Source organism: Podarcis gaigeae (assembly GCF_964106915.1).
Source record: "Podarcis gaigeae genome assembly, chromosome: 2".
Lineage (NCBI taxonomy): Eukaryota > Metazoa > Chordata > Lepidosauria > Squamata > Lacertidae > Podarcis > Podarcis gaigeae.
In genome coordinates, this window is record NC_139679.1 from 30,344,378 (window position 1) to 30,367,141 (window position 22,764).

The window sequence follows — 22,764 nt, forward strand, 5'->3', positions numbered from 1 at the left end:
CCTCATAATTGTGCCACATGGCCTTGAGCAAATTCTTAATATCGGCCACTTAATGGACCACTCTCCCATAAGAGTCCTTATTTTGCAGGCTTTGGGGTCAAGGTAACTTTCCCAACACCCCACTATTATTTTTGTTTTTGCTGTGCAAAACAAAGCTCCCTATTGCACCTAACGTTTCATTCATCACCCTAAACCTTTCCCTCCTGCTGGTGAATGGCAGCAAAGGAGCGGGGGAGGAGGGGAAAGAAAGGCTGGGTGAGTTTCCTGGCATGGAATACCCACATGGACACGGAGCACTGAGCAATCTCCTTGTTAAAACAAATATTAAAAATAAGGTTTAAGGTATATGTCTGTTTGTCATGGCACAGAAAGGAGCAGTGGCAACACAGTAGGATAACCCATTGTCCAATGCCATGAACTTTGCCTTACCCTGCAGACAGAGATTACTCATCCACGCAGCAGCAGATACGGGAGTCTAGCTTGTACCTGTTGTTATGAACATTACTGCAAAAAATATACTATTCCTATATGGCTCTTTTCTTCTAAAATTATATAGAAATGGGCAGAGTGCTAGAACCATTTGGAGCTACAGTTGAGAACGTCCAGGCTGTGTGTCTAATTAGACGCGCCAAGCCTTTGTATTTGCCCCACAAGTCCATTTTGGGCAAACCATGCCCACTTGCCAGTCACCTGATGTCACGTGACATCAGGCACAGAAATCTTCTAACTGTGATCTAAGCACTAAGCCTCTGCCTGCTCTTTTAACAGCAAAAGGCAACAGGCAGGGACTTAGCTCTGATCTTAGCGCTATTGTCCTGTAGGTGATGGGGCAGAAGGGAATCCAGGTGAGAGAGTTTTGTGCCACCCTCCTCCATGTGTTTCGATGCCCCTTCTCCCACTCCCACTTCACTGATGCTGAAACAATATCAGTGGCTATTCCACCCAGCATCAGAAAGATGGCTCACTCCCCCCAAAAAGGTGAGAGTTTGCTGCAAGGCTGTCTAAATATCCACCTGCCTCCTGAGAGAATGGCTGGATTTACTCATATGCCTCTTTTTGCACAATAAGCTGTGCCCAAAGCGGCTTAGAGCAAACATTCCAAACATCAAAATGCAGAGCCCTGGATATAAATATACAGAATACAGAACATGCCAGTAAACTCGAGAGAGAGAGAGAGAGAGAGAGAGAGAGAGAGAGGTTGACTTACTGGTTGCGTAGCTGTTTTTCGGCATGACACTTTTGCGCACGGGAAGCGTGTTGGAATAAGAGTCGCTCAGCTGCTTCTGAGTTTGGGGTGGGGATAAGGACTTAGGCTGAGGGGGCTTCCTGTCGGACCAGTGGTTGTAATCTTCGCCTTCTGAGCTGGAGACACCGTTCATTACTGGAATGGGTTCTTGTGCAGACATTCGCTGTAGTCGGGTGGGGAAGGAAGGAAGGAAGGAAGGAAGGAAGGAAGGAAGGAAGGAAGGACAGTTAGCTTTCAGTACACAAGGACTGCAAAGTAGGTGGCCACTGTCAGGAGTTCAGCCTACACTTGAGTAGGACACTGGCAGAGACATATGCCCGACTGGCATGTTCTCTCCCTCCTGGTCGATTGTTCGGGATCTTCAAAAGCTTTCTTCTGCCCAAACAACACAGCGCCCAATGCCAACAGACATCGGCACACTTAGGAACCCGCTGAGTTTGTGCACCTTGCGTGACAGACCTCAGCAACTCAGCATTTTGGCTAATCTACTTTATTTACATATAAACACACAGAGAGCACTGCAACATGGCTCCCTCTCTCTCTAGCATCAGACAGCAAAGAGAAAAAGAACAAAGGACAATAGTCCCACTTCACAGAACACAGTAACACAAACATCCTGTTTCCATCACTTCCCACTCTGTGGAGTCAAAACATATACTGTCATGTGAAAGACAACAATCCCATGACTGCAATCACGAAGCAGGAATTCTAACAGCCACATCTATGAAACCTCTTCGGTGCAGGGTTGGGGAACTCCCGGCCCTCGAAGCATTGCTGGATGCCTTCCCTCTCATTTGGCCATGCTGATGGGAGCTGCAATCCAAGTGTCCCACCATTGCTTCAGTGCAAAACACATCAAAACATGCCTTTCCCCCCTTTTAGTATATATATATATATATATATATATATATATATATATAAGCATATATATATATATATATATATATATATATATATATATATATATATAAAACCAACTGTATTAATCAGGAGGGGGCATGCAAAAGCATACATCTTTAGCAGGGGAGGCCTAACCATAGAATTGCAGAGTTGGAAGGGACCCCCAAGGGCCATCAAGTCCAGCCCACTGCAATGCAGGAATCCTGCCCACAGCCGTCCCTGCCTGGACTCAAACCACTAGCCTCCTGCTTAACAGCCAGACGCACTGACCCACTAGCAGAGAATGGCAGTAACCCTGAAGTCAGAAATATCCTGTGTTCTGTTAACTGCGCAAGCGATGGTAAATGGGAAGGCCTGTAGCTTACAGGTAGAGCACGTGCTTTGCATGCCACGTGCCCCCCACCAGGGTCAAACCCTGGCATCAACCCCTGCCCAGAAACCTTGCAAGCGTGCAATACCGAGATAGGTGGGTTGACCATCTGACTCAGAACAAGACAAATATTCCAAAACCTGGTGCCCTCCTGCTGTTGCTGGGCTGCAATTTCCATAATTCCTGGCCATGGGCTATATGGAGGGCACTATGTTGGCAAAACATTATTCTAGGTCTACTGCACCTTGCTGAAAGAGGAAACATGAAATCCCGCCCGCCTGCCTGGGTCCCCACATACACACACATGCAGTACTTACTCCTACAAAAGGTGCCAGCTCTGGTGGGACAGGGAGTGGTTTGGCACCAGGGATAGGGTCCGAGATGATGAGGTTTGACTTGGATGTAGAGAGAGGGCTGGGCATGATGGTCCCATTGCTGCTGATGGCCATTTGCTGCATGAGCTGGATAGCGCGGTCTGGAATCTTGTTGGGATCGGAGCAGGACTGCTGCCACACAGGGAGTTTCTGCGCCAAGATGTCTTTCCCCTGAAGAAACAAAGGAGAGCAGTGTGAGGGAAAAGGAGAGAGAAAGCACAGTGTACCTGCAGAGAGTGCTTCCATCGAAGGTTTTGTGTAAAATAATAATAATAATAATAATAATAATAATAATAATAATAATAACGACAACAAGACCCCTTTCTAAGCTGAACCCCCGCACCACAGCTTTTTGGCTTCCGAGAGAATTGAGACTTATGAATTTGTACCACATGGACACTCTTCCAAGTTGTTCACCATTTGTCTAGTTAAAACACAGTGAATGAGATTCACCCTGGTGCCGTGTGAGCTATAAACAAGATCAAGCCCAATAAAAGACAATGAATACATAGGTAATGGCAGCTGATAGGCCAGTGAAATAAGGTGCATGAAGTATTTATAATGGAAGGGAAGTAATAAGTTCCCCCTAGCACATCTTAAAATACAGTTTGGGATGTAGTTGCTCAGATAAAGCACAACTGAGAAATAAAGCGAGCTCAAAGTCTGGGCAAGTTCTCATCCCAGGATTTTTCCCTACAAGGGGTGAACTTATCCCCACTACCAAACTGTCTGTTCTTGCTAAGCAGGTGCAGAGCCACGGAAGGAGCTGGGAGCCTGCCGTTCAAACCCCACTTGGCCATGAAGCTCTGGGTGACTTTCAGCCAGTCACTGCCTCCCAGCCTGACCTACCTAGCAGGGTTGTTGTGGGGATTAGATGAGGAGGGGGAGAAAACCCTTTAGGCCACCTTGAGCTCCTTGGAAATGAAGGCGGGATATAAATGCAATGAATGAATGAATGAATGAATGAATGAATGAATGAATGAATGATGTCAGTATTCCCAGTGCTGGGAAATTCTTTTCTGTGTGTGACATTTCTGACTTATTTCTGGGATATCAGAGCTTTAGTATTATTATTATTATTATTATTATTACTACTACTACTACTACTACTACTACTATTGTATTGAAAGGGAGAGATGGGTTTAAGACTTGGCAATATCAGGCAGCAGGAAGCCTCGGAACACCTGACTGCCATTGACTGGAGTCCAAGAGACTTTCTGCCTGCTTGCCACTTCCCCTAACCAGTCACCCGTTACAGACTTTTAGAAGGCATCTGAAGGCAGCTCTGTTTAGGGAAGCTTTTAATGTTGTATTTTAATATTCTGTTGAAAGCTGCTCACAGTGGCTGGGGAAACCCAGCCAGATGGGTGGGGTATAAATAATAAATTATTATTATTATTATTATTATTATTATTATTGCAAACGCAATTCAATATGAATGCTTTCTGTTATGTAAACAGTAGCAGAGGTGAAGCCTGAGCAATCTCAGAATAAGTTTGACTAGGCGTGCCGTGACCCTTGCAAAAAAACAAAACAAAAAAACCCACCCCTCCCTAATAAAGCTGATCATAGAATTGTAGAGTTGGAAGGGACCCCCAAGGGTCTTCTAGTCCAACCCCCTGCAACGCAGGAATGATGTTTGCCACTGAGTACCACATCCTCAGGCAAAGGGAGCTTCCCTCCTCCACTTAACTATTACTTGCTTTTGCAGCTGCTTCAGACATTCCAAAAATCCCAGTTCTATGAAAAGCCCCATCTTTTCCCACTCCTATTCAGAACCCAAAGCACCTGCATCTCCACCGCTGTGTTATCACCCCCTCCCCCCACCCCAGTGCGCAACTAACCTAATGCTTGCCTGGAGGCTGCCAAAGGCTATTCTAGGGCCTCCTTGCACACAGTGTTGTTGCTATGGAGAGGTTGGTCTCTGCAGCCTAGTAACCACCGTTGTATATTGATAGCACCCTACCGCTAGCACAGCAATGCGCCGGGAGCACACTGTGTTTCTGAGCAAGTCTCCCATGTGCTGTAGTGCTCCACTTCCTTTCGCCCCAAGCAATAAGCCACAGGGAAAACGGAAAGGAGGAGAAGGGCCGGTCTCATGCTTTGACAGCGATGGGGTACGGCAACTACAGCAGAGGGGTTAGCCAGAGCGTGTGGAAAGCAAAGCATCCTTGGCCTACTTTGGATGACTAGATGTGCAACTTTGGGATAAAAACTGCATACTCTTCTTCTTCCCACTCTGATGGGAGATGAAGGAAGAAAATTCCATCCTTTCGGGATATGTCCTTAGTCTCCCTACATCATGTCTCCCTCCCCACCATCTGAGAGGGGTAAAAGAGCTTTGGAGTAGGGAAGATTTGCTATCAGAATAGCAACTAAATCCATATCGAAGTGTAAGGAGAACATTGGGGGGGGGGGGGCAGATGAAGGTCAAGTTCCACTGCAAGAGCAGAAATCGGTCTGCTCAGAAACTGAAATAGCTTGAGAACCCTTAATGTTTGATTTAAGGTATGTATCCACCTTTCCTGCACAGTGTTAACACTCAAGTCACTAGTCAGCATCTTAAAAAGCAGAGACATCACCTTGCCAACAAAGGTCTGTATAGTTAAAGCTATGGTTTTCCCAGTAGTGATGTATGGAAGTGAGAGCTGGACCATAAAGAAGGCTGAATGCCGAAGAATTGATGCTTTTGAATTATGGTGCTGAAGGAGACTCTTGAGAGTCCCACGGACTGCAAGAAGATCAAACCTATCCATTCTTAAGGAAATCAGCCCTGAATGCTCACTGGAAGGACAGATCCTGAAGCTGAGGCTCCAATACTTTGGCCACCTCATGAGAAGAGAAGACTCCCTGGAAAAGACCCTGATGTTGGGAAAGATGGAGGGCACAAGGAGAAGGGGACAGAATTGGCCCTACTAAACATCTTCCAAGACAACAATGCCCATTTACTCCACAAAGAACTCATAACCCACCTACTTTCAGCAGCCAGAAACACCATAACCAGACACTGGAGAGACCTGTCAGGAGTAAGCATGGACCAATGGTACCAAATAGTATGGGAAACAGCCCTACTAGAAAAATTAACTAACAAACTGAAACTGACACGGGGACAAACAGAAGAAGACACCTTCACCCCGGTATGGCTCCCCTTTATCACATACACAGCCCAACAGGACAATGACAATAATCCACCAACAGCATACAAATCAATATGGCTAACTTGACCCAAAACACCCACCCACCTCACTCACACACGAAAACAAAGATCACCACAGCCAATCACAAACAAACAATCACATCCTAGGCCAACCCCAACCTCTCTCACCACCAAAGGAATACAAGTGAACAACACAAGCACGCTGACACCAAACTACATACATTAAGCATAATAGAAACACCGCTACCCCACCCCACCCCCATCCATCTCCCCTCCTTCCACCCTCCTTTCTTCTTCTTCTTTTTTCTTTTTTCTTCTCCTCCTAATGCCTCAACAAATGAAATGGATTTGTAAAAATGTTACACGGGGAAAAAAAAATACACGAGGCATTACACTTACACTGTAAAACAAGAAAACCCTTAATAAAATATATTTTTAAAAAAACAAAAAAAAAACAGAGGACGAGATGGTTGGACGGTGTTCTCGAAGCTACCAGCATGAGTTTGACTAAACTGCGGGAGGCAGTAGAAGACAGAAGTGCCTGGCATGCTCTGGTCCATGGGGTCACGAAGAGTCAGACACGACTAAACGATTAAACAACACCACCACTAGTCTACTATACTATACTATACTATACTATACTATACTATACTATACTATACTATACACTACACAAACCCGCCAAAGATCTCAATGCCCAGATACACACACACAAACATGTAAATATATATACCATACAGCTACTATTCTCATTTTACTTGAAGTTCATATGTACCTCCTCAGTACAAAGCTAATGTTTTAAGGGAAGATATTCCTATCTACGAGTCTAAATAATAATAAAAAGGAGGTGGGGGAAAGTGCCCTAAAGCCCTAAATTAAACGACAAAAAAAGAAAAAAAAACCCAACAATTCTGCTTGCCCATTCGTTATGGGGAAAAAAAAGAATTCTTTCTTAACTTGTGCTTTACATATATCATCAACATATAAAAGGCCCTTAGCATATGTTGTCAATTTGCTTGGCACACACTACTGCTTGAAGATGCTTATGACTAAGCGGGACTTTTCAGCTAATCCCTTTATTATCTAAAAAACACCTTTTCAATCTTGCCAGATGGATATGGTTAAATGAAATGAGTGATATACAGAGAAAGAAGTAATTAAAAGGTAGAGCTTGTTTCTTCTGAATACCAGCAGGAGTCCACCGACAGCCTAGAAATATAGGCTGTTTCTCCATCAAGGGCATCTACAAGAGAGATTATTTCGCTATTTGGCTACCCAAGGGAAAATATGGTGCAGTATGGCATTCTGGAGTCATAATCCACACAGGCCCACCACCTGATGGCTCTCTTGCTGCCTACTTACTGAATATGTCTGTGATGAATCTCTGGCAAAGGTGGGCAGAAGATATTTTGGGATCTACAGCTCATCTCTAGAAAGTTTACAGTAGATTGGCAAGGGTATCTGACCCCCCACTTCCTAATCTTTTAACAATAACCACAAAATGACTCTTCCCCCACCCCAACAAAAATGGACTGCTGAAAGGAAGAAAGCCTGGGGTGACCAGGAATGGATTTGTGTGGGGGAAAGACTGGACTCGGTGTAATTCTGAAACTCAAAACAAATCCCTGCGCTCCCCTAAGCTGCTCAGAGGCGTCATGGATATTCATTGCTATTCCACCAGCTGCCATCCAGTGAAGTGTATGGGATTTGTCCCTCTCCTAAAGAGGAGACTGAATTATTATTATTTACTGAATTTCAAAACATTAGGAAGAACTTTATGGTGGTAAGAGCTGCTCATCAGTGGAATGTACTCCCTCAAAAGGTGGTGGACTCTCCTTCTTTAGAAGATTTTAAGCAGAGGTTGGATGGCCATCTTGCAGGGATGCTTTAGTTGAGATTCCTGCATTGCAGGGGGTTGGACTAGATCAGTGTTTCCCAACCTTGGGTCGCCAGCTGTTTTTGGACTACAACTCCCATCATCCCTAGCTAGCAACACCAGTGGTCAGGAATGATGGGAATTGTAGTCCTCAAACAGCTGGAGGCCCAAGGTTGGGAAACACTGGACTAGATGACCCTTGGGGTCCCTTCCAACTCTACCATTCTAGGATTCTATTATCGTCCCCTGCTTTTTTCTGTTCCAGGAAGGTACACATGCTTGAAAGCGCTGTATCCAAAGCACCCCCCCCTTTTTTTGTCCTGGAGCTTTCCCCATGAAAACCTGCTCTTTAGTGCTCAATCCACAACAAAATTTGAAGTTTGCTCTGATTGAGCGCTAAAGAATAGGTTTTCATGGAGGTGGGGGGAGCTTGGACACAACTTTTTAAGCATGGACCTGTTCTTGGGAAGAGCAAGGCAAAAGGTAAATGTGGATATACCGTGAGTTGTGTTCAGGAATGCCAACTTGAATAAGCCCCGCCCTGCATAATTGATCACATGACACAGTGCATGCACACCATTTGAATGGCAATGCCTATCAACGGGGGTGGCTCCTATGGCTATGTTTCACACTGGGCCAAATGGAAGCTTGTGCTTTTGGCTGGGGATGGATTACAATATCCATTTTCAATTGTTTTTTTAAGGGGAACGTGTTCAAAAGTGATATTTGCCTTAATAAAGCTTGCACAAGGGTAACAGAGGTACAGTGGTACCTCTGGATGCGAACGGGATCCGTTCCGGAGCCCCGTTTGCATCCTGAAGCGAATGCAACTCGCGCCTGCGGGTCGTGATTCGCCGCTTCTGCTCATAGACATGATGTCATTTTGAACGTCTGCGCATTTGCGAGTGGTGAAACCCGGAAGTAATGCATTCTGTTACTTCCGGGTCGCTGCGGAGCGCAACCCGAAAACGCTCAACCTGAAGCAACTTTAACCCGAGGTATGACTGTATTGCGCAAGACCTCTGTGTTGTTCTTGCTGTTTCTAAAATCTGGTGCGTGTTCTGAGATTACAGTCTCCAGGGAGATCTCACACATGTACTTGTTTGGAGATTATGAAAGAACAGCTCGCTTTAAATGGGTTGTTGAAATATGAATAGGCCTTCCAGGATGCAACAGCTCGTAGAAATAGGCATGCTTGCATCATTCGGGCTGCCAAAAAACAAAATAGCAAGGTTGTGCTCAGGTGAGGAACACACATAAGTAGGGGTACGGCCTTAGAGACCGCCCACAGAAATGTCACCACATGACAAACCAATCACCTCATAAACATGCCGACAAAATTCCACACCAGCAACGACTGCAGATGTATATAATGGGTTATTTTTACTCACTTTTTTCTGCTGTGAGGTGAAATCCAAATTACATGTTAAAGTTTGGGCTGGCAATTTGACAACAATGACATCGTGTGCGCACTTCCAAAAAAAAGTGTGTGTGTGAGCAGCACCAATTCTACAACAAACTTCCATCTGGAAGCAGCCTTGACTTTTGCTTTAGTTGATGGATGATTGCAGTGTTTTAGATGCTACATACAAAAGTAGATTTAGCAAGCTTGAAGCCTGCGCTCCCTGTGTGGCTGGGACACTTTTGAACATCTTTGCTGAGGGGTTGGGACAGCAAGGAATCTAAATACTGTGAAACAATAACAGTACCAAATTACTATGCGTTAGAATACCTAAACCTTGTTGAGACATAAGAGCTAGCCCATGTTACATTGCTCAAGTTTTAAAAAGCATGCTTAAGCTGACCACTTTTTTTTGTTCTGACTGAAATGAATTTGAATGGGTTAGGTACCTGGCCTCCAGAGCCTCTGGGCTTTTATTGTTGTGCTAGAATTGGGCAGATATATTACAACCTGAGGCAGGTTTTCAACCTGCAGTAGTTTTCAGATATTGAAACAGCTCTTGAAAAGGAAAGCACTCGTTTTTAATTATTCTAGAAACTACTGCAGGGGCCCACAGGTATAAGGCTCCTTATGCTTACTGCAGCTTTGTACAAACACTACTAGATATGGAGTGTGGGGGGGTAGCATCTCTGTTGGGAGACATAGTGCAGGAGTAGGCATAGGAAATTAAGACAGTCCAAGGGGGTGAAAAGCTCGGAACAAACTGAAGCAAGCACATTTTCTCCGGCATCAACACTTGGTTCACTCATAAACATGTGTACATTTGTGAACAACTTGAGACAAAGTACTCAGACCTGGAAGGTGTGCAACATCCCCATCAGAATTAAGGAACATTATTTCCCTTCAAGTTCCTTGAAAAGGAGCAACCATTTGTGGCCTGCAATTACCGATATTGCAATCTGGGGGTGGCAGAGAAGTTGCTATTGTAATTTGAGTTCATAGATTGGTTTTTAGGAATTTAGAAGTCAGCAAGGACACAAACACTGCCTGTGTCTGGGTTCTTGAGGGGCTGCATGAACAGAGGGACTTTTTCGTCCAACCGTTTCCTGAGTCGATGGTTCCAATGGTACAGCACCCCAACACAACAACTCGCTCACCTTAGAATGGTAGGTGAGGGCATTCTTGGCCACAGCGCACTGCTTCTCTACCAGGAAACAGAATCTTCGCCTCTCTTCTGTGAGCGCCATCTTGTATCCATCGCAGACATAGTTCTCCAGCTCGCCTTGCTTGTTGGTGATAGCTTCAATGAACTGGGAGGGAAACAAACACAAAGCAAAAGAGGTTATTCAAGTGTTCCCGTCTGAGCCGCAGCACAAAGTGGGAGGGAGGGCTGTCCTTCTGCATTAACACATCACTTGGTCTGTAGCAGAATTCCCTTCAGTGCAGGGTCTGCATCAAGCATGGCAAGGACCAGAGGGAAACAGAGAGTGTGGTCATTTTGCGACTGCGGACTGTCCGAGGCTCTTAATTATTTCCATCGTTCCATTCAAGGCCGGACGGCAGAGGGCACTAGGCAACAGGAGTATACGCAGGCTTGAGAGAATGCATCTCTTTCCCCCCTCGCCAACCATCCTTAGTCATCTGACCTCCCCCACACAAAAGCTCCTGACTCAGAACGTGGGCTTCAGATGTTGTGTGGGTGGCAGAAGAGCAGAGAGAGAGAGATTCTCTCAGCCTCCCTCCTACTTCGCCTGCACCTGGGTAGTGCTCGTTTTTTTCTAGTGCCGATTGTTACAAAAAAAAAAGGGTTGTGCCGCTGCCATGAGGTTAAAGCTCTTCGAAAGGGCTGAAACACAGGCTGTCCATCTCACCTGTTGCAATCCGGACGGATGGAAATGAACTTTGTCATGTCCGTGGGGTTGGGGGGCAGAGAAAGCATGAGCAATGAATATGTACCTTTCATTGCTTGTACTTAACAACCCACAGACTCACCCCCCTCCTGAGGGAAGGCAGAACAAATGACGGCCTGACACACTCCCACAGAGCCCACTGTTCCCTTTCCAAACATCTATCCCCCATGTCAAACAATACCCACTCACGCCTGGTCTCCGTACACCCACACAAAAAGTCATCCACCAAGTCCCTTGACCTCAGGCCATCAGCTGCTAGAAATCTGCATTTGAGTCTCTACGAAATCCAGGATACTCCCTCTTCCCAGCTACAGTCCTCCTGCACCTGCCGTTCATTCTGAGCAGCTCAAAAGTTTGGAAGTGCTTCTGTTTTAATTATTGGGGAAGTATGAATTATTCCCACCTACGCAGACTGGACACTTGTTGCCACGAGTTGTGTGCTGCTTTGCGCTCTCTAACTGCAGTGGGAATGAGACACTCCTCTAAGTTCATGTTCTGCACAAGGCTGCAGCTACTGCCATCTCTTGAATTCAGTGTGAAACTTCTGCACAGGTGCATGCAAGCCATATTTCATTGCGTAAGGGATGCAAGCTAAGCAACCTTTGCCTGACAGCCTGTGCTGTTAATTAATGCTGCAAAAGCTACCCAGCCGCCTTCTTTAGGAACATGGGAAGCTGCCTTATACCAAGGACAGACCACTGGGTCCATCCACCTTAGGTCTCATGCAGGGAGTTGTTCCCAGCCCTGCCTGACTGGAGATGCCAGTGACTGAACGTGGGACCTTTTGTGCGCAAAGCTGATGCTCTCTTCTGATTTCAAGAACCCTTTGTTCTGCAGCACCTCTTTCCAATAGGGCTGCATGTAAAATCTTTCTGATCCATTAAAAAGGTGTCCACAATTAACCCGGCAGCAAAATTTTGAAAGAGAAAAGCACTTAACAACAGCAACAACAGCCACAACAACAACGCACCTTCCGGCAGGCTCCTGATGCAGAAGCAGCACTGCCCCCTGGCAAAAAAAGCAGCAGCAAAACCTCTCCTAGAATGAAGCCTGTTATACAAGCATGGATGACCTAAAACAAAAAGAGAAGCATGCTTCTCTCTCCAGAACTGTTTCTCTTTCTTTCTTTTATTCACATGCAATAAATGCATGCATATTTAATCAAGGCATGTAGTAGAATAAAACTCCCTATGATCTATCAACTCATATTTCATGAACTGGATGACAGCCAATTTCTGCACATGGATGCAAGCAACCAAGCATGTGGCTTAAAAAGAAAGAAACAGCTCCAGACTTGCCTCTTCTGAAAGACACACACCGCAAAATGCAGTCTCAGACTTGCTTCAAAATCACTCAAGACTGACACCTCTGCTGCTCCCTGCAAAAAGGTGGATTCCATTCTGAGCTGGCAATGAATGGGTTTACTGTCTTCTGTCTGCCTTATCATGCCAGCCCAAGCTTGTTTTGCAGAATGCAGTTCCACCCAGTCTTTGGGTGGGAGATGCTTTTTGCAAGCATTTGTCTTCACATATAGAAGCATTTGTCTTTATGCAAAAGATAAACCTGGAGTTTAATTCCCCTGCAATGCTACAGTTTCCAGACATAGCCTTGAGTAAATTTACTTAAGGCTTCTGATTTGCAGTCCTGTGTTCCAGATGAGGTCAGATGGGCCCCTTCCCTATTTAATTTCCAACACCCACTGAAGGCTTTAAAAAATGTTATTCCAAAAGGTATTTCAATTATAGTTTGGTTTTATAGTTTTAACTGATTTTATTTTATTTATTTGCTTTCTGTTTTGGATCCTTGTAAACCACTTAAGAGATTCTTGTAGTTAAGTGGTATATAAATTGTTTAAATATTTTGTGCACACATTCATGTTTCTGCCAAATGTCTCTGCAAACTGTCTTTATCACTCACTGTGCCAGGAAAAAAAGGGCAGAATAAAAGGTTACGTATTCTGTGAAGAACTAAATTGGCAAGTGTCATCTTCATTTTGCTTACTTACCGGCAAATTTGTTTCAACATTATAGGGCATTCACCAAGGCCCAGCTATTAGTATCCAAAATAAGATTTATCTTAATGGGCAAGTTTCCAATCCAGCCAATGTGAAGCATTTTGGAATTCCATTTATTTCAATGGGAGAGTTAAGTCTCTCCCACTGAAATATATGGGACTCCCAAGTCCTTTACCCTGGCTGTGAACTAACCAAAGCAACTACTGTATTTTTTGCTCCATAGGACACACTTTTTCCCTCTTAAAAACTAAGGGGGAAAGTCTGTGCATCCTATGGAGAGAATGCAGGGGGGGAGGCAGGGAGGAAAAGCGGCTCTTGCAGGCTTTTCCCCAGGAGGGAGAAGGGACTGACACGGCCAGTCAGTCCCTTCTCCCTCCTCGTAGAAAAGCCTGCAGGATGGATCCCGCTCACTGTCTGGGCTTCTTTGCTCTTTGGGGCTGGGGGGGGGGACCCGGGCTTCCCCTGCAGCCCCAATAAGCTCTGGGAGAAGCGGACAGGCTGCGCTGCACTTTGGGGCTGGGGGGAAAATAATATTTTTTTTCTTGATTTCCCCCTCTAAAAACTAGGTGCGTCTTGTGGTCCGGTGCGTCCTATAGAGCGAAAAATACGTTATCTACACCCAGTGTCTCTGGAAACAGCTTCCTAGAAGCAGACCCTTCGCAGGAATCAGTGCCCCTGTTTGTAATTTGTTTCTTGTTGCTCTTGACTCTTAAGTTATTTTTCTGTGCATGTGCCTAATTGAACCAAGACCCAGCTGGTTTGTTATCATGCATAAGCTTGAAAAAAAAGTCTAAATGCAGTATTACCTGGTTGCAAGAAAAGATAAATTTATTAAGACTCTTAAAAGAGTATAGGCCTCCTTCAATACTATACTAGCATCTTTGTTCTGGAAGTGAAGCAACTGGCGGTTCATCACCTAAGCCACAAACTCCCCCTATCTCTTTGGTAATGGAGCAACTCACAGCTGTCAGGGGTATCTACAGGTGGCAACAAGAGAGTGCATGAAAAACAGCCACCTACAATACCAGCGCTGCTCCCAGCTGTGTCGACAGTATTTGTGTTAAACCATTATTCTTTCCAGAGCTGTACTCTTGAGGGAACAAGGTGTCAGGAAACGATTGTGCAAGGAACGATTGAAAAACTAGATAGGAAAAAACCAGCGTGGCCACCCAATTGTGCTACATCAGAAATCCTAGGGGCATATTCCACAGGATGGAAGTACTCCAGGTGTCAATTCCTTTTCTGGGGCAGAAAAGATCAAGGAATGAAGCAACTTTGAGACAGGCCAGCAGCTGTTATGTCTTGATATGCTGGAGCACACGCAAAGTGCCAAGAGAGAGAACTGTGAGGCGGGAAGGCTTTCAGTTCCATGCTTCACGTGCTTTCAATTTTGATGTGCACTATATAAATATTGTTATATTACCCATTGTTCCAAACCTAGCACAGCCCAAGTGGGCTATCTGGGTGGACTGTAAATTTTGACTCCTTAGAGAGAAACAGTTGTCAGCTCCTCAGGCAGAATTTCTCTAATCTTAGTTTAACAAATCAAAGAAAAGAAAGAACAGCGCCAACCCTAACTGCGTAAGCACAGTCGTACTAGATTAGACCACAGGCATGCCTTGGCCAACAACCTGTTTCTCACCAACTAGATGGGCCTGAGAAGCCTATAAGCAGAACTCAACTCAAGGACCAACTCAAGGACCATTATCCATTTTTGCCTCTCAGTGACTGGCCTTAAGTGGCCAAGACTTGTGCTTGGAGTTTCCATACTACCATCATGACCAACATCCTCTAAACATTTTCCCAATTTCCCTTTTATAGTCATCCAAGCTAGTGGTCATCACAAGGCATAAATTGAATTACATACTGTGTAAAGTACCACCTCCTTTTGTCTATCCACTCCTCTCCCCCCCCCCAAAAAAAACCCTTGTGTATGGAATCATTACACCAATGTTTCCCAAACTTGGGTCTCCAGCTGTTTTTGGACTACAATCCCCATCATTTCTGACTACTGGTCCAGCTAGCTAAGGATGATGGGAGTTGTAGTTCAAAAACAGCTGGAGACCTAAGTTTGGGGAATACTGCATTACACCCACAGCTGTTGCCAGAAAGAATAGGTGGGGGGGAGGCTGGGCAGGGGGGAGACATTCTAATTTGTTTCCTATGGAAGAGCTTGCCTGTTCCTCACCAGTCACCCAACTTCCTTTACACTACAGGGATGGGGAACCTGTGGCTCTCCAGATGTTGGGACTCCAACTCTCATTAGCCTCAGCCTGCAGGGGCAATGGTCAGGGATGATGGGAGCTGGAGCCAACAATATCTGGAAGGCCACAGGTACCCCAACGCGTTCTACTCTCTTGTCTTCATTGTTGTACTGTGAAGAACACACATCTGTCCTGCAGAGACAGATCTTATGTCTATGTTTAAAGTTAGGATCAGGAAGCAGAATATCCATCCCATGAAGAATGTCATGGTTTGGAAAGAGAAGCAGGAATTCCTGAATTCCACAGTATTGGAAACATTTCTTTACCACATTAAGGACCATTAAAAATGAATTTCATTTCGAGTTCTGCACTAATAAGCAGCCACTGCAGAGCCTACTAGGAGATGCTGTTTGTTCCTTCAGCTTGTCTTCAGCAGTCCCCCACATCCCAGCCATGTCAAACTGAAATTCCCAAGAGACACAGAAGCGACACATGGGGAGTCATTTACATCTGTGCTCACTGAGACAAACCACAAGAAAAAATTGTTCTGTTTCGGAAATTTGCTCCGAGATGATATATGGCTGTTGACAAGCCAAGACAGACACAGACAGACAGACAGACAGACAGACAGACAGACAGACAGACACACACACACACACACACTGGGAGAAACATTATCCACAATTTCCTATGGAAGCTTTGGAGCATGGGAGGAATGGGGGCAAAGCTGCCCTAAACAAAAAAGAAAACCGTCCATGCCCAGCTGCCTAGGTCAACCCACTAAAAACATCTCTGAAGCCATTATTTTCTTGAAGAGGTTACTGTGAAAATTCCCAGATATTGACTATTGTGACCCATCAGAGTCTTGCTGGTGGGGTGTTCAATTTCGTGGTAACATCCTGTATGGTTGCTTGGCCAGCTGCTGAAGGCAGCATGTCCAGCACTTGCAGCTTACCCAGGTCCACAATCATTTAAGACCATGCACTTGCCCCAAGTAGGACAGGGCATGCTTCTCACCTAAGAGAGGGTGGTGCCACATAAGAGAAAGGAAGGGAGCACATGCCACTTCCAATTTGGCTGGATGTTCACTTCGGCCAGGGCCCCGGCCTAGTCATCAACAGCATGCTGCTTCTGTCTTGCCACCACATGCAGGGTAAGACACATACAGCCATAGGGCTGTGCAACAGACCGCAGGAGACTAAAGGTGGGATTTGGGGGCAGGAATGACTCTATTCTCCCTGTCTGTCTCCAAAAGCCTAAAGCCAGCCCAGGATATGAATAGTGACTAGTTCTTCTCCCACGTAGCAACATGGATCCAAGTGACTGGGCCCACCAGTCAACAGGGAAATGTACTGGCAAGGACCCCTTACATGTCTCTCTTCATGCCAGGAGCATAGGAAGGGGGGTGCAGGGTGCAGGTGTCATCCTTGAGGGGGGTGTGACAAAATGGAACACTGCGGGGGCGGCACTTACTGCGGAGCCTGGTCTGCAGCGTGCCCGAGCCACGCATCTCTCCTGGGAGTGATGTGGTGGCTCGGGGCCCTGCGCTGTCTGAAATGGCAGCGTAGGGATTGCATCCGCCAGGCGGACTCTGTGCATGGATCACCACCATGTCCCCATGGGCGGATCGCCCCGCCCCCACCGCTCTGGGTGCCAGAGCAGCTAGCTATGCCCCTGCTTCATGCATCCGTTTCATAAGGTGGCTGGCTGCTGCTACAGGGTTTATTAATGTTGGGCAGGGGGGAGATCCACGTAAAATACACTAACCACTGGTACCAATGCATATGTAGTTATTTAATATGCAACAGCTGAGAGCACTGTCCCTTAATTGTTTCATTTGCTAACTGGATTAAACTTGCCTAAAAGGAACAACAACGTTATTTGTAAACAGACGAGCAGCAGCAACAACAACAACACTGAAACACTGTTTCCAGAAACTTCAGTCCAGCACCTTCCTGAGAACTCACATTTGTTATTTCTAGGTTGGAAAACGTGACCATTTATAAATTCACATCCCTCTGAGTCCAGGACAAGGCTCCTGCTTAAAAATTCATCCAGAGCAAAGGCTTCCTCCAATTAGCTATGTCAGTGGTGTCTTTTCAGTAAGGCTGTGATCCTAAGCACACTGACTTGGAAGAACCTTCTGCTGAAATTAATGGGGCACGCCTGTTTGTTTGGTTTTAAAGCACACCCGTTTCTTCATTTACATAGATAAGCAGACTATAGTCTCTCTGAGCTAATACAGTTATACCTTGGAAGTCGAACAGAATCCGTTCCAGAAGTCCGTTTGACTTCCAAAACATTCGGAAACCAAAGTGCGGCTTCTGATTGGCTGCAGGAAGGTCCTGCAGCCAATTGGAAGCCCCATCGGACGTTGAGGTTCCAAAGAACGTTTGCAAACTGGAACAGTCACTTCCGGGTTTGCGGCATTCGGAAGCCAAGGCGTTCAACTTGCAAGACGTTCGGCATCCGAGGTACGACTGTATTGTACAAACCTGAGCCTACCCCCTAGCAAAAACAGGAATGAACTTTGGAGATAGCAAAAGGCTGGAGAACAAGGAGTATAATTTAGATATCAGCAAAAATGAAAAAATAAAATAGGACACCCTGAATCTGGGAGAGTGCAGGAAAGGGGTTATCTCATGAAGCCGGTGACTAATCACTCATGAGAAGCTGCTCTGCTTATCCTGAGGGGCCTGTTGCATTGAAAGCAGCTTCCATTGTTCTGCATGTGTGTGGGAGTGGAAAGGGGGGGGGGGGAGTGAGAATAGAAAGGAGGGGAAAGAATGGTGCTGTTTGCATAGCTATCAAGCAAAGTAAAAGCCATTATCTCTACCTCAGCAATGGGCTGCTCTAAAGCAGAGTCTCTAACCCCCCCCTCCCCCAATATAATTTTTTCATACAGCTTTAACCCTTCGCTCATCTGTTAAAACAAAGTCTTGCTCTTCATTTATATAACAGTTTTGGACTCAAAGGCCCCCAAAAGCTGTGAACAGCACCGTATCAACACATCAATCAAAACTATGAAATAGCAAAGTCGCAAAATACCCACCAATCACACATTTCAGTTCATGAGCTACATTCACGCTTTTTACCACAGATGCACCTCCACAGCATTCCAGTCTCACTTGGCAGCCAGGTTAACTTACATTTACATTTACATTTACACACACACAGACACACACGTGTGTAGCAGGGGGGCAGCTGCCCCCCCAAATCAATAAAAATGCAGCTAACTGAGGTTCTGTCCCACCCCCCTAACAAAAGGCATGCCCCTCCAACAAAAATCCTGGCTACATACCTGCTCACACAAACATTGCCCTGCTGCTCCGATGCCTCACTTAGAAGCAATCCTATCCAAAATCAAAACATTGAAGGGGAATGCCCTCACTCTACCCCAAATGAGATATCCCAAGGGCTTTCCCTTTGGGGTTTCCTCATCATCAGCGACCCATAGTCAATGGTGACCTGACCTCTCATAAACAGCTCGTTGCAGCTACAGCTCTGGTGAAGTTCCTGCCCTTTAAGGGGAAGAGTTAGCGGTGAAGCTTTTGTGCACATTTTCCTTCCATGAACTGGGGATCCACGGAGCAGCAAAAAAGTAAGCAGTTACCTAAGCATTTAGAGCATTTTCATGTGCAGCAAAGGGCTAAGTCTTCCAGGCACAGGAACTCCATTTTGAAAGCATTATTCAAGGCTGAGCGTCTAAATTTAGCAAGAAAAAAAATCCTCACAAGGTTCATATTCAACTTATGTTTATCTTTTGCTGCAACCATTCTCTCCCCCCAACTCCAATTTAATTATATAGAGGGAAATTATTTTATCCCTTGTGTGGACTCAAGTTTGCCATTTGTTGCTCACATGTTTAGCAGCATGATGCAACTTGTTTATGTAACTAACTTGTGACTGGCTATCTCTATGCCATGTGCCACAGTGCCGTGGAAACGTAAAAAGAAAAAGAAAAAAGAAGAGTTCTCAGAAAGGAAGGAACTAAATTAGCACTCAAAAAGAAAGCAGGGGAAATACAGACTTGCTGAATTCCTGACTGGCATCTATGGTCACATAAATATCATTGAGGTGATCCAGCTGAGAGATGAATGTGCTTCCTGTTTGGGGAGTGGAAAACACATTGCCTCCAACTCCAGGGAAATAATGTGCCATGCCCCAATTACTGTTCTCTTGATCAGTAAGGGAATGCCTATGTAAATAGAAAAGCCCCATAACTACATTGTTATTACTTTACTGTGAATTATTTACAGTAGCTACAAATGTGCTGTGTGTGTGTGTGGTTTGACGTAGGAGAATGCATATTCCTCTTCTTTGAAATCTATCACATGCACATAATAATTACAAAATGGTTGCTATTCTCCCCACCCCACCTAAAACGTTCTAGTTTTACTCCCATTAGTGATGATAGGGTGTTTATATTTAGCATGCCTGAGAATATAAAGGTAAAGGGACCCCTGACCATTAGGTCCAGTCGTGGCCGACTTTGGGGTTGCGGCGCTCATCTCGCTTTATTGGCCGAGGGAGCTGGCGTACAGCTTCCGGGTTATGTGGCCAGCATGACTAAGCCGCTTCTGGCGAACCAGAGCAGTGCACGGTAACACCGTTTACCTTCCCGCTGGAGCGGTACCTATTTATCTACTTGCACTCTGACGTGCTTTCAAACTGCTAGGTTGGCAGGAGCAGGGACCGAGCAACAGGAGCTCACCCCGTTGCGGGGATTCAAACCGCCAACCTTCTGATTGGCAAGTCCTAGGCTCTGTGGTTTAACCTGAGAATATATCCACAGTAAAAGCATGGTATAGCAGCTAGAGTCTACTTAGTTAATGAAGCTCAATGGACAGTTTCAAGCCAACTGCCAACCTCTTGACGTGTCCTACTGCACAGGTTTGTTGCAAAGCGACAAACACTCTGGTGGGAACCTTATAAAGATTTGTCAGCCACCACACCCCAAGCAGGTGAAATGGTGTTGGGTCCTTAAAATAAGACAGGTCTGGGTAACTGCTGGATTTTCTGCTTCCAATGGGGATCAGAGATCACTTTTTTCATTCTAAAATCCTAGGCATAGCTGGGACCTGAAGCACACAGCAAAGACTTACCGTAATCCAGTCATGTCTGCTGTCATCCTACAGAGAACAAGTCCATCTTTGGGACTGGAAACTTTGAACGCAAACATATCTTACGGCCATAAACAAAGGCAATTTGTTGTCTCTTTTCACTTTTCAATTTTGTTTATCCCCTCCCTGCTACACTGCTTTTTGTAGTATCCAGCCTGATTAAAAAGTTACAGAGAACTCAGAAACTTGCTCACTATTTTGGAACATTTCATTTTACTGTAATAAAGGAATTGCTATTGGGACTAGGCTACAGAATCACACATTCTCTCTCTGCCCCAGCCCAAGTCATCCCCTTCTGTGTGTGAATTTCCCTCACCAGCCTCAGCACTAACCAGAACTTGCTCTTAACCAGATTTGCTCAACTGTCCAGGGTTATGTCAGCTGGTGCCAATGTAACCCTTACTTAACCACATTTAAAGGACAGCAAGGTAAGGTTTTTTTGTGAATTAGGAGGATGGGGATAGCTGAGAGGGAAGCGCAGCTCTACAGCATGATCCCAAACTTGAACCTTGGTTACTGGATTAAGATTATTACATCTGCACCGCCCTCATAAATTCCAGCAAGCAAAGAAAATATAGTTTCACTCTGGAAGTCAAAACAATAATTTCCAATATGGAACCATCAGAAGTAAAGGACAAAAATGGGAGGGAACTAAAAACTGAAGCATGCACATAGTTTCAAAAGCTATGAACCAAAGAGCGGGGTCAATGTTGAATGTGGGAGGAAGGCGCATAAACTAGGGACATAATTAGGCAGAAATGAATACTGAGTGCAGAATTCATGTTTCTAGCATTTCATGTACTTGAAGACAGGTCTCAGCAGAGCGCCGTGAAGTCTCAAAACTACAGGATAGGGTGGAGGAGCAAGATTTTCTGTGCCTGTGGGGTGTATGTGTAGGATCTTACTGTCTTATATAGTTATTTCCAGTTCCTCATGAGCAACAGAAGCAGAAGTAAGGTAGGTAAAACTCACAAACATAACTCAGCTCACATAATCCATTAAGTTGAAAAAAGGACTTGTCTTGACACTTATTTTTTATTATTTTGAAAGTAAATATTACACCCAGCCCCCTAAGAGGGGCTGTGAAAGAACCACCCACTGCCAGCAAGGAATGTGCTATGCGATAATCTTTCCAGAGAAATTCTGTTAGTTTAAATCACTCAGCAATTCTATAAAATGGACAAAGCCTTAGAAGGTGATCTGGCATCACAGAACTAAACTAAAACAAAACCCTCTCGAGCATGTCTATTGGGTTATCACAATAATCACACACTTTGAAGACAATTGGTTCTTAAAATAAATACATTGTAAGCCCACTTCAAATTTAGAAGGTTTGAGAGCAGATAGAACAGCATAAGGAAAACACCAACATGTAGGTAGCTACTAAACAGAAGGTATGGGCTATGCGTGCTGTTATATATATGCATGCAAGCACCACTATCATGAAAACTGTGGAGAGATCTACTCTGTGCAATGCAATGGGTGGAGGAAGAGATGACTGAAAGGCAACATGATATGCCACTGTTAAAATAAAACACAGCTGATTCAAGCACTTGGCAGGCTGACAGATGTGTGTCTTTCACTATCATTACTTAAAACAGATTTGCTACTCAGAGCACCAAACGGTTTGTGAATGACATCAAAGTCTACTCTGCACTTCATCAGTTGCTGCTGCTAACAATTATTCCCGACTAGCAGCTCACAATGAGATTACAAGGGAATTGAAGGAGGCTAGAGGAGACCACCTCACCATCCACGTGCACATGGCACATACAACAAGACCCTCCTCACTTCCTGGAAGACAATCTCACATGCAATCCCACACCATTGCAGGGGGAAGAGAGTGGGACAGGAAATGCAGGTAGGTATCTGCGGTGAAGAGATAGGTTAAGCAATATATTGAGAGACCAAGATTGACAGTGACTGAACAAAGGGCACTGATCAGTCAAGGAACTAGTTCAGAAATGAGAGGCAGCAAGGTTAGGAGAAGTCAAAACTCTGGAAGACAGAGGTTTAGGCTGTGAACCCCTGGGAAAGCTTCTGAGTGCAAGTTTTTCAAGAACCATTCAGTTCAAGGCGATATAGCCTGCACATCCACTTTGTTCAGCCAGTTAAAAAATAAGAATGAAGTGGCCCGCTACACTCCTCCCTCTAGCAGCCTGTTTATTTTTGTTGTGGTGGTTGTCAT

General features: G+C 45.1%; 1 protein-coding gene across 4 annotated transcripts in view; it reads right to left on the reverse strand.

Annotated features, from left to right (window-relative positions):
* BAIAP2 (BAR/IMD domain containing adaptor protein 2) overlaps positions 1–22,764 on the reverse strand; it is a 140,184-nt gene that overhangs the window by 25,771 nt on the left and 91,649 nt on the right. For all 4 annotated transcript variants that reach the window (XR_014561345.1, XR_014561346.1, XM_083727599.1 and 1 more), the window contains exons 7-9: positions 10,483–10,635; positions 2,834–3,061; positions 1,208–1,409 (exon numbers count right to left, since the gene is read on the reverse strand). Coding sequence is in view for 2 of the 4 variants with exons in the window: in XM_083727599.1 (XP_083583725.1) it covers positions 1,208–1,409; positions 2,834–3,061; positions 10,483–10,635 (583 nt within the window). In the remaining 2 variants the exon portion in view is untranslated. The remainder of the gene's footprint in view (positions 1–1,207; positions 1,410–2,833; positions 3,062–10,482; positions 10,636–22,764) is intronic.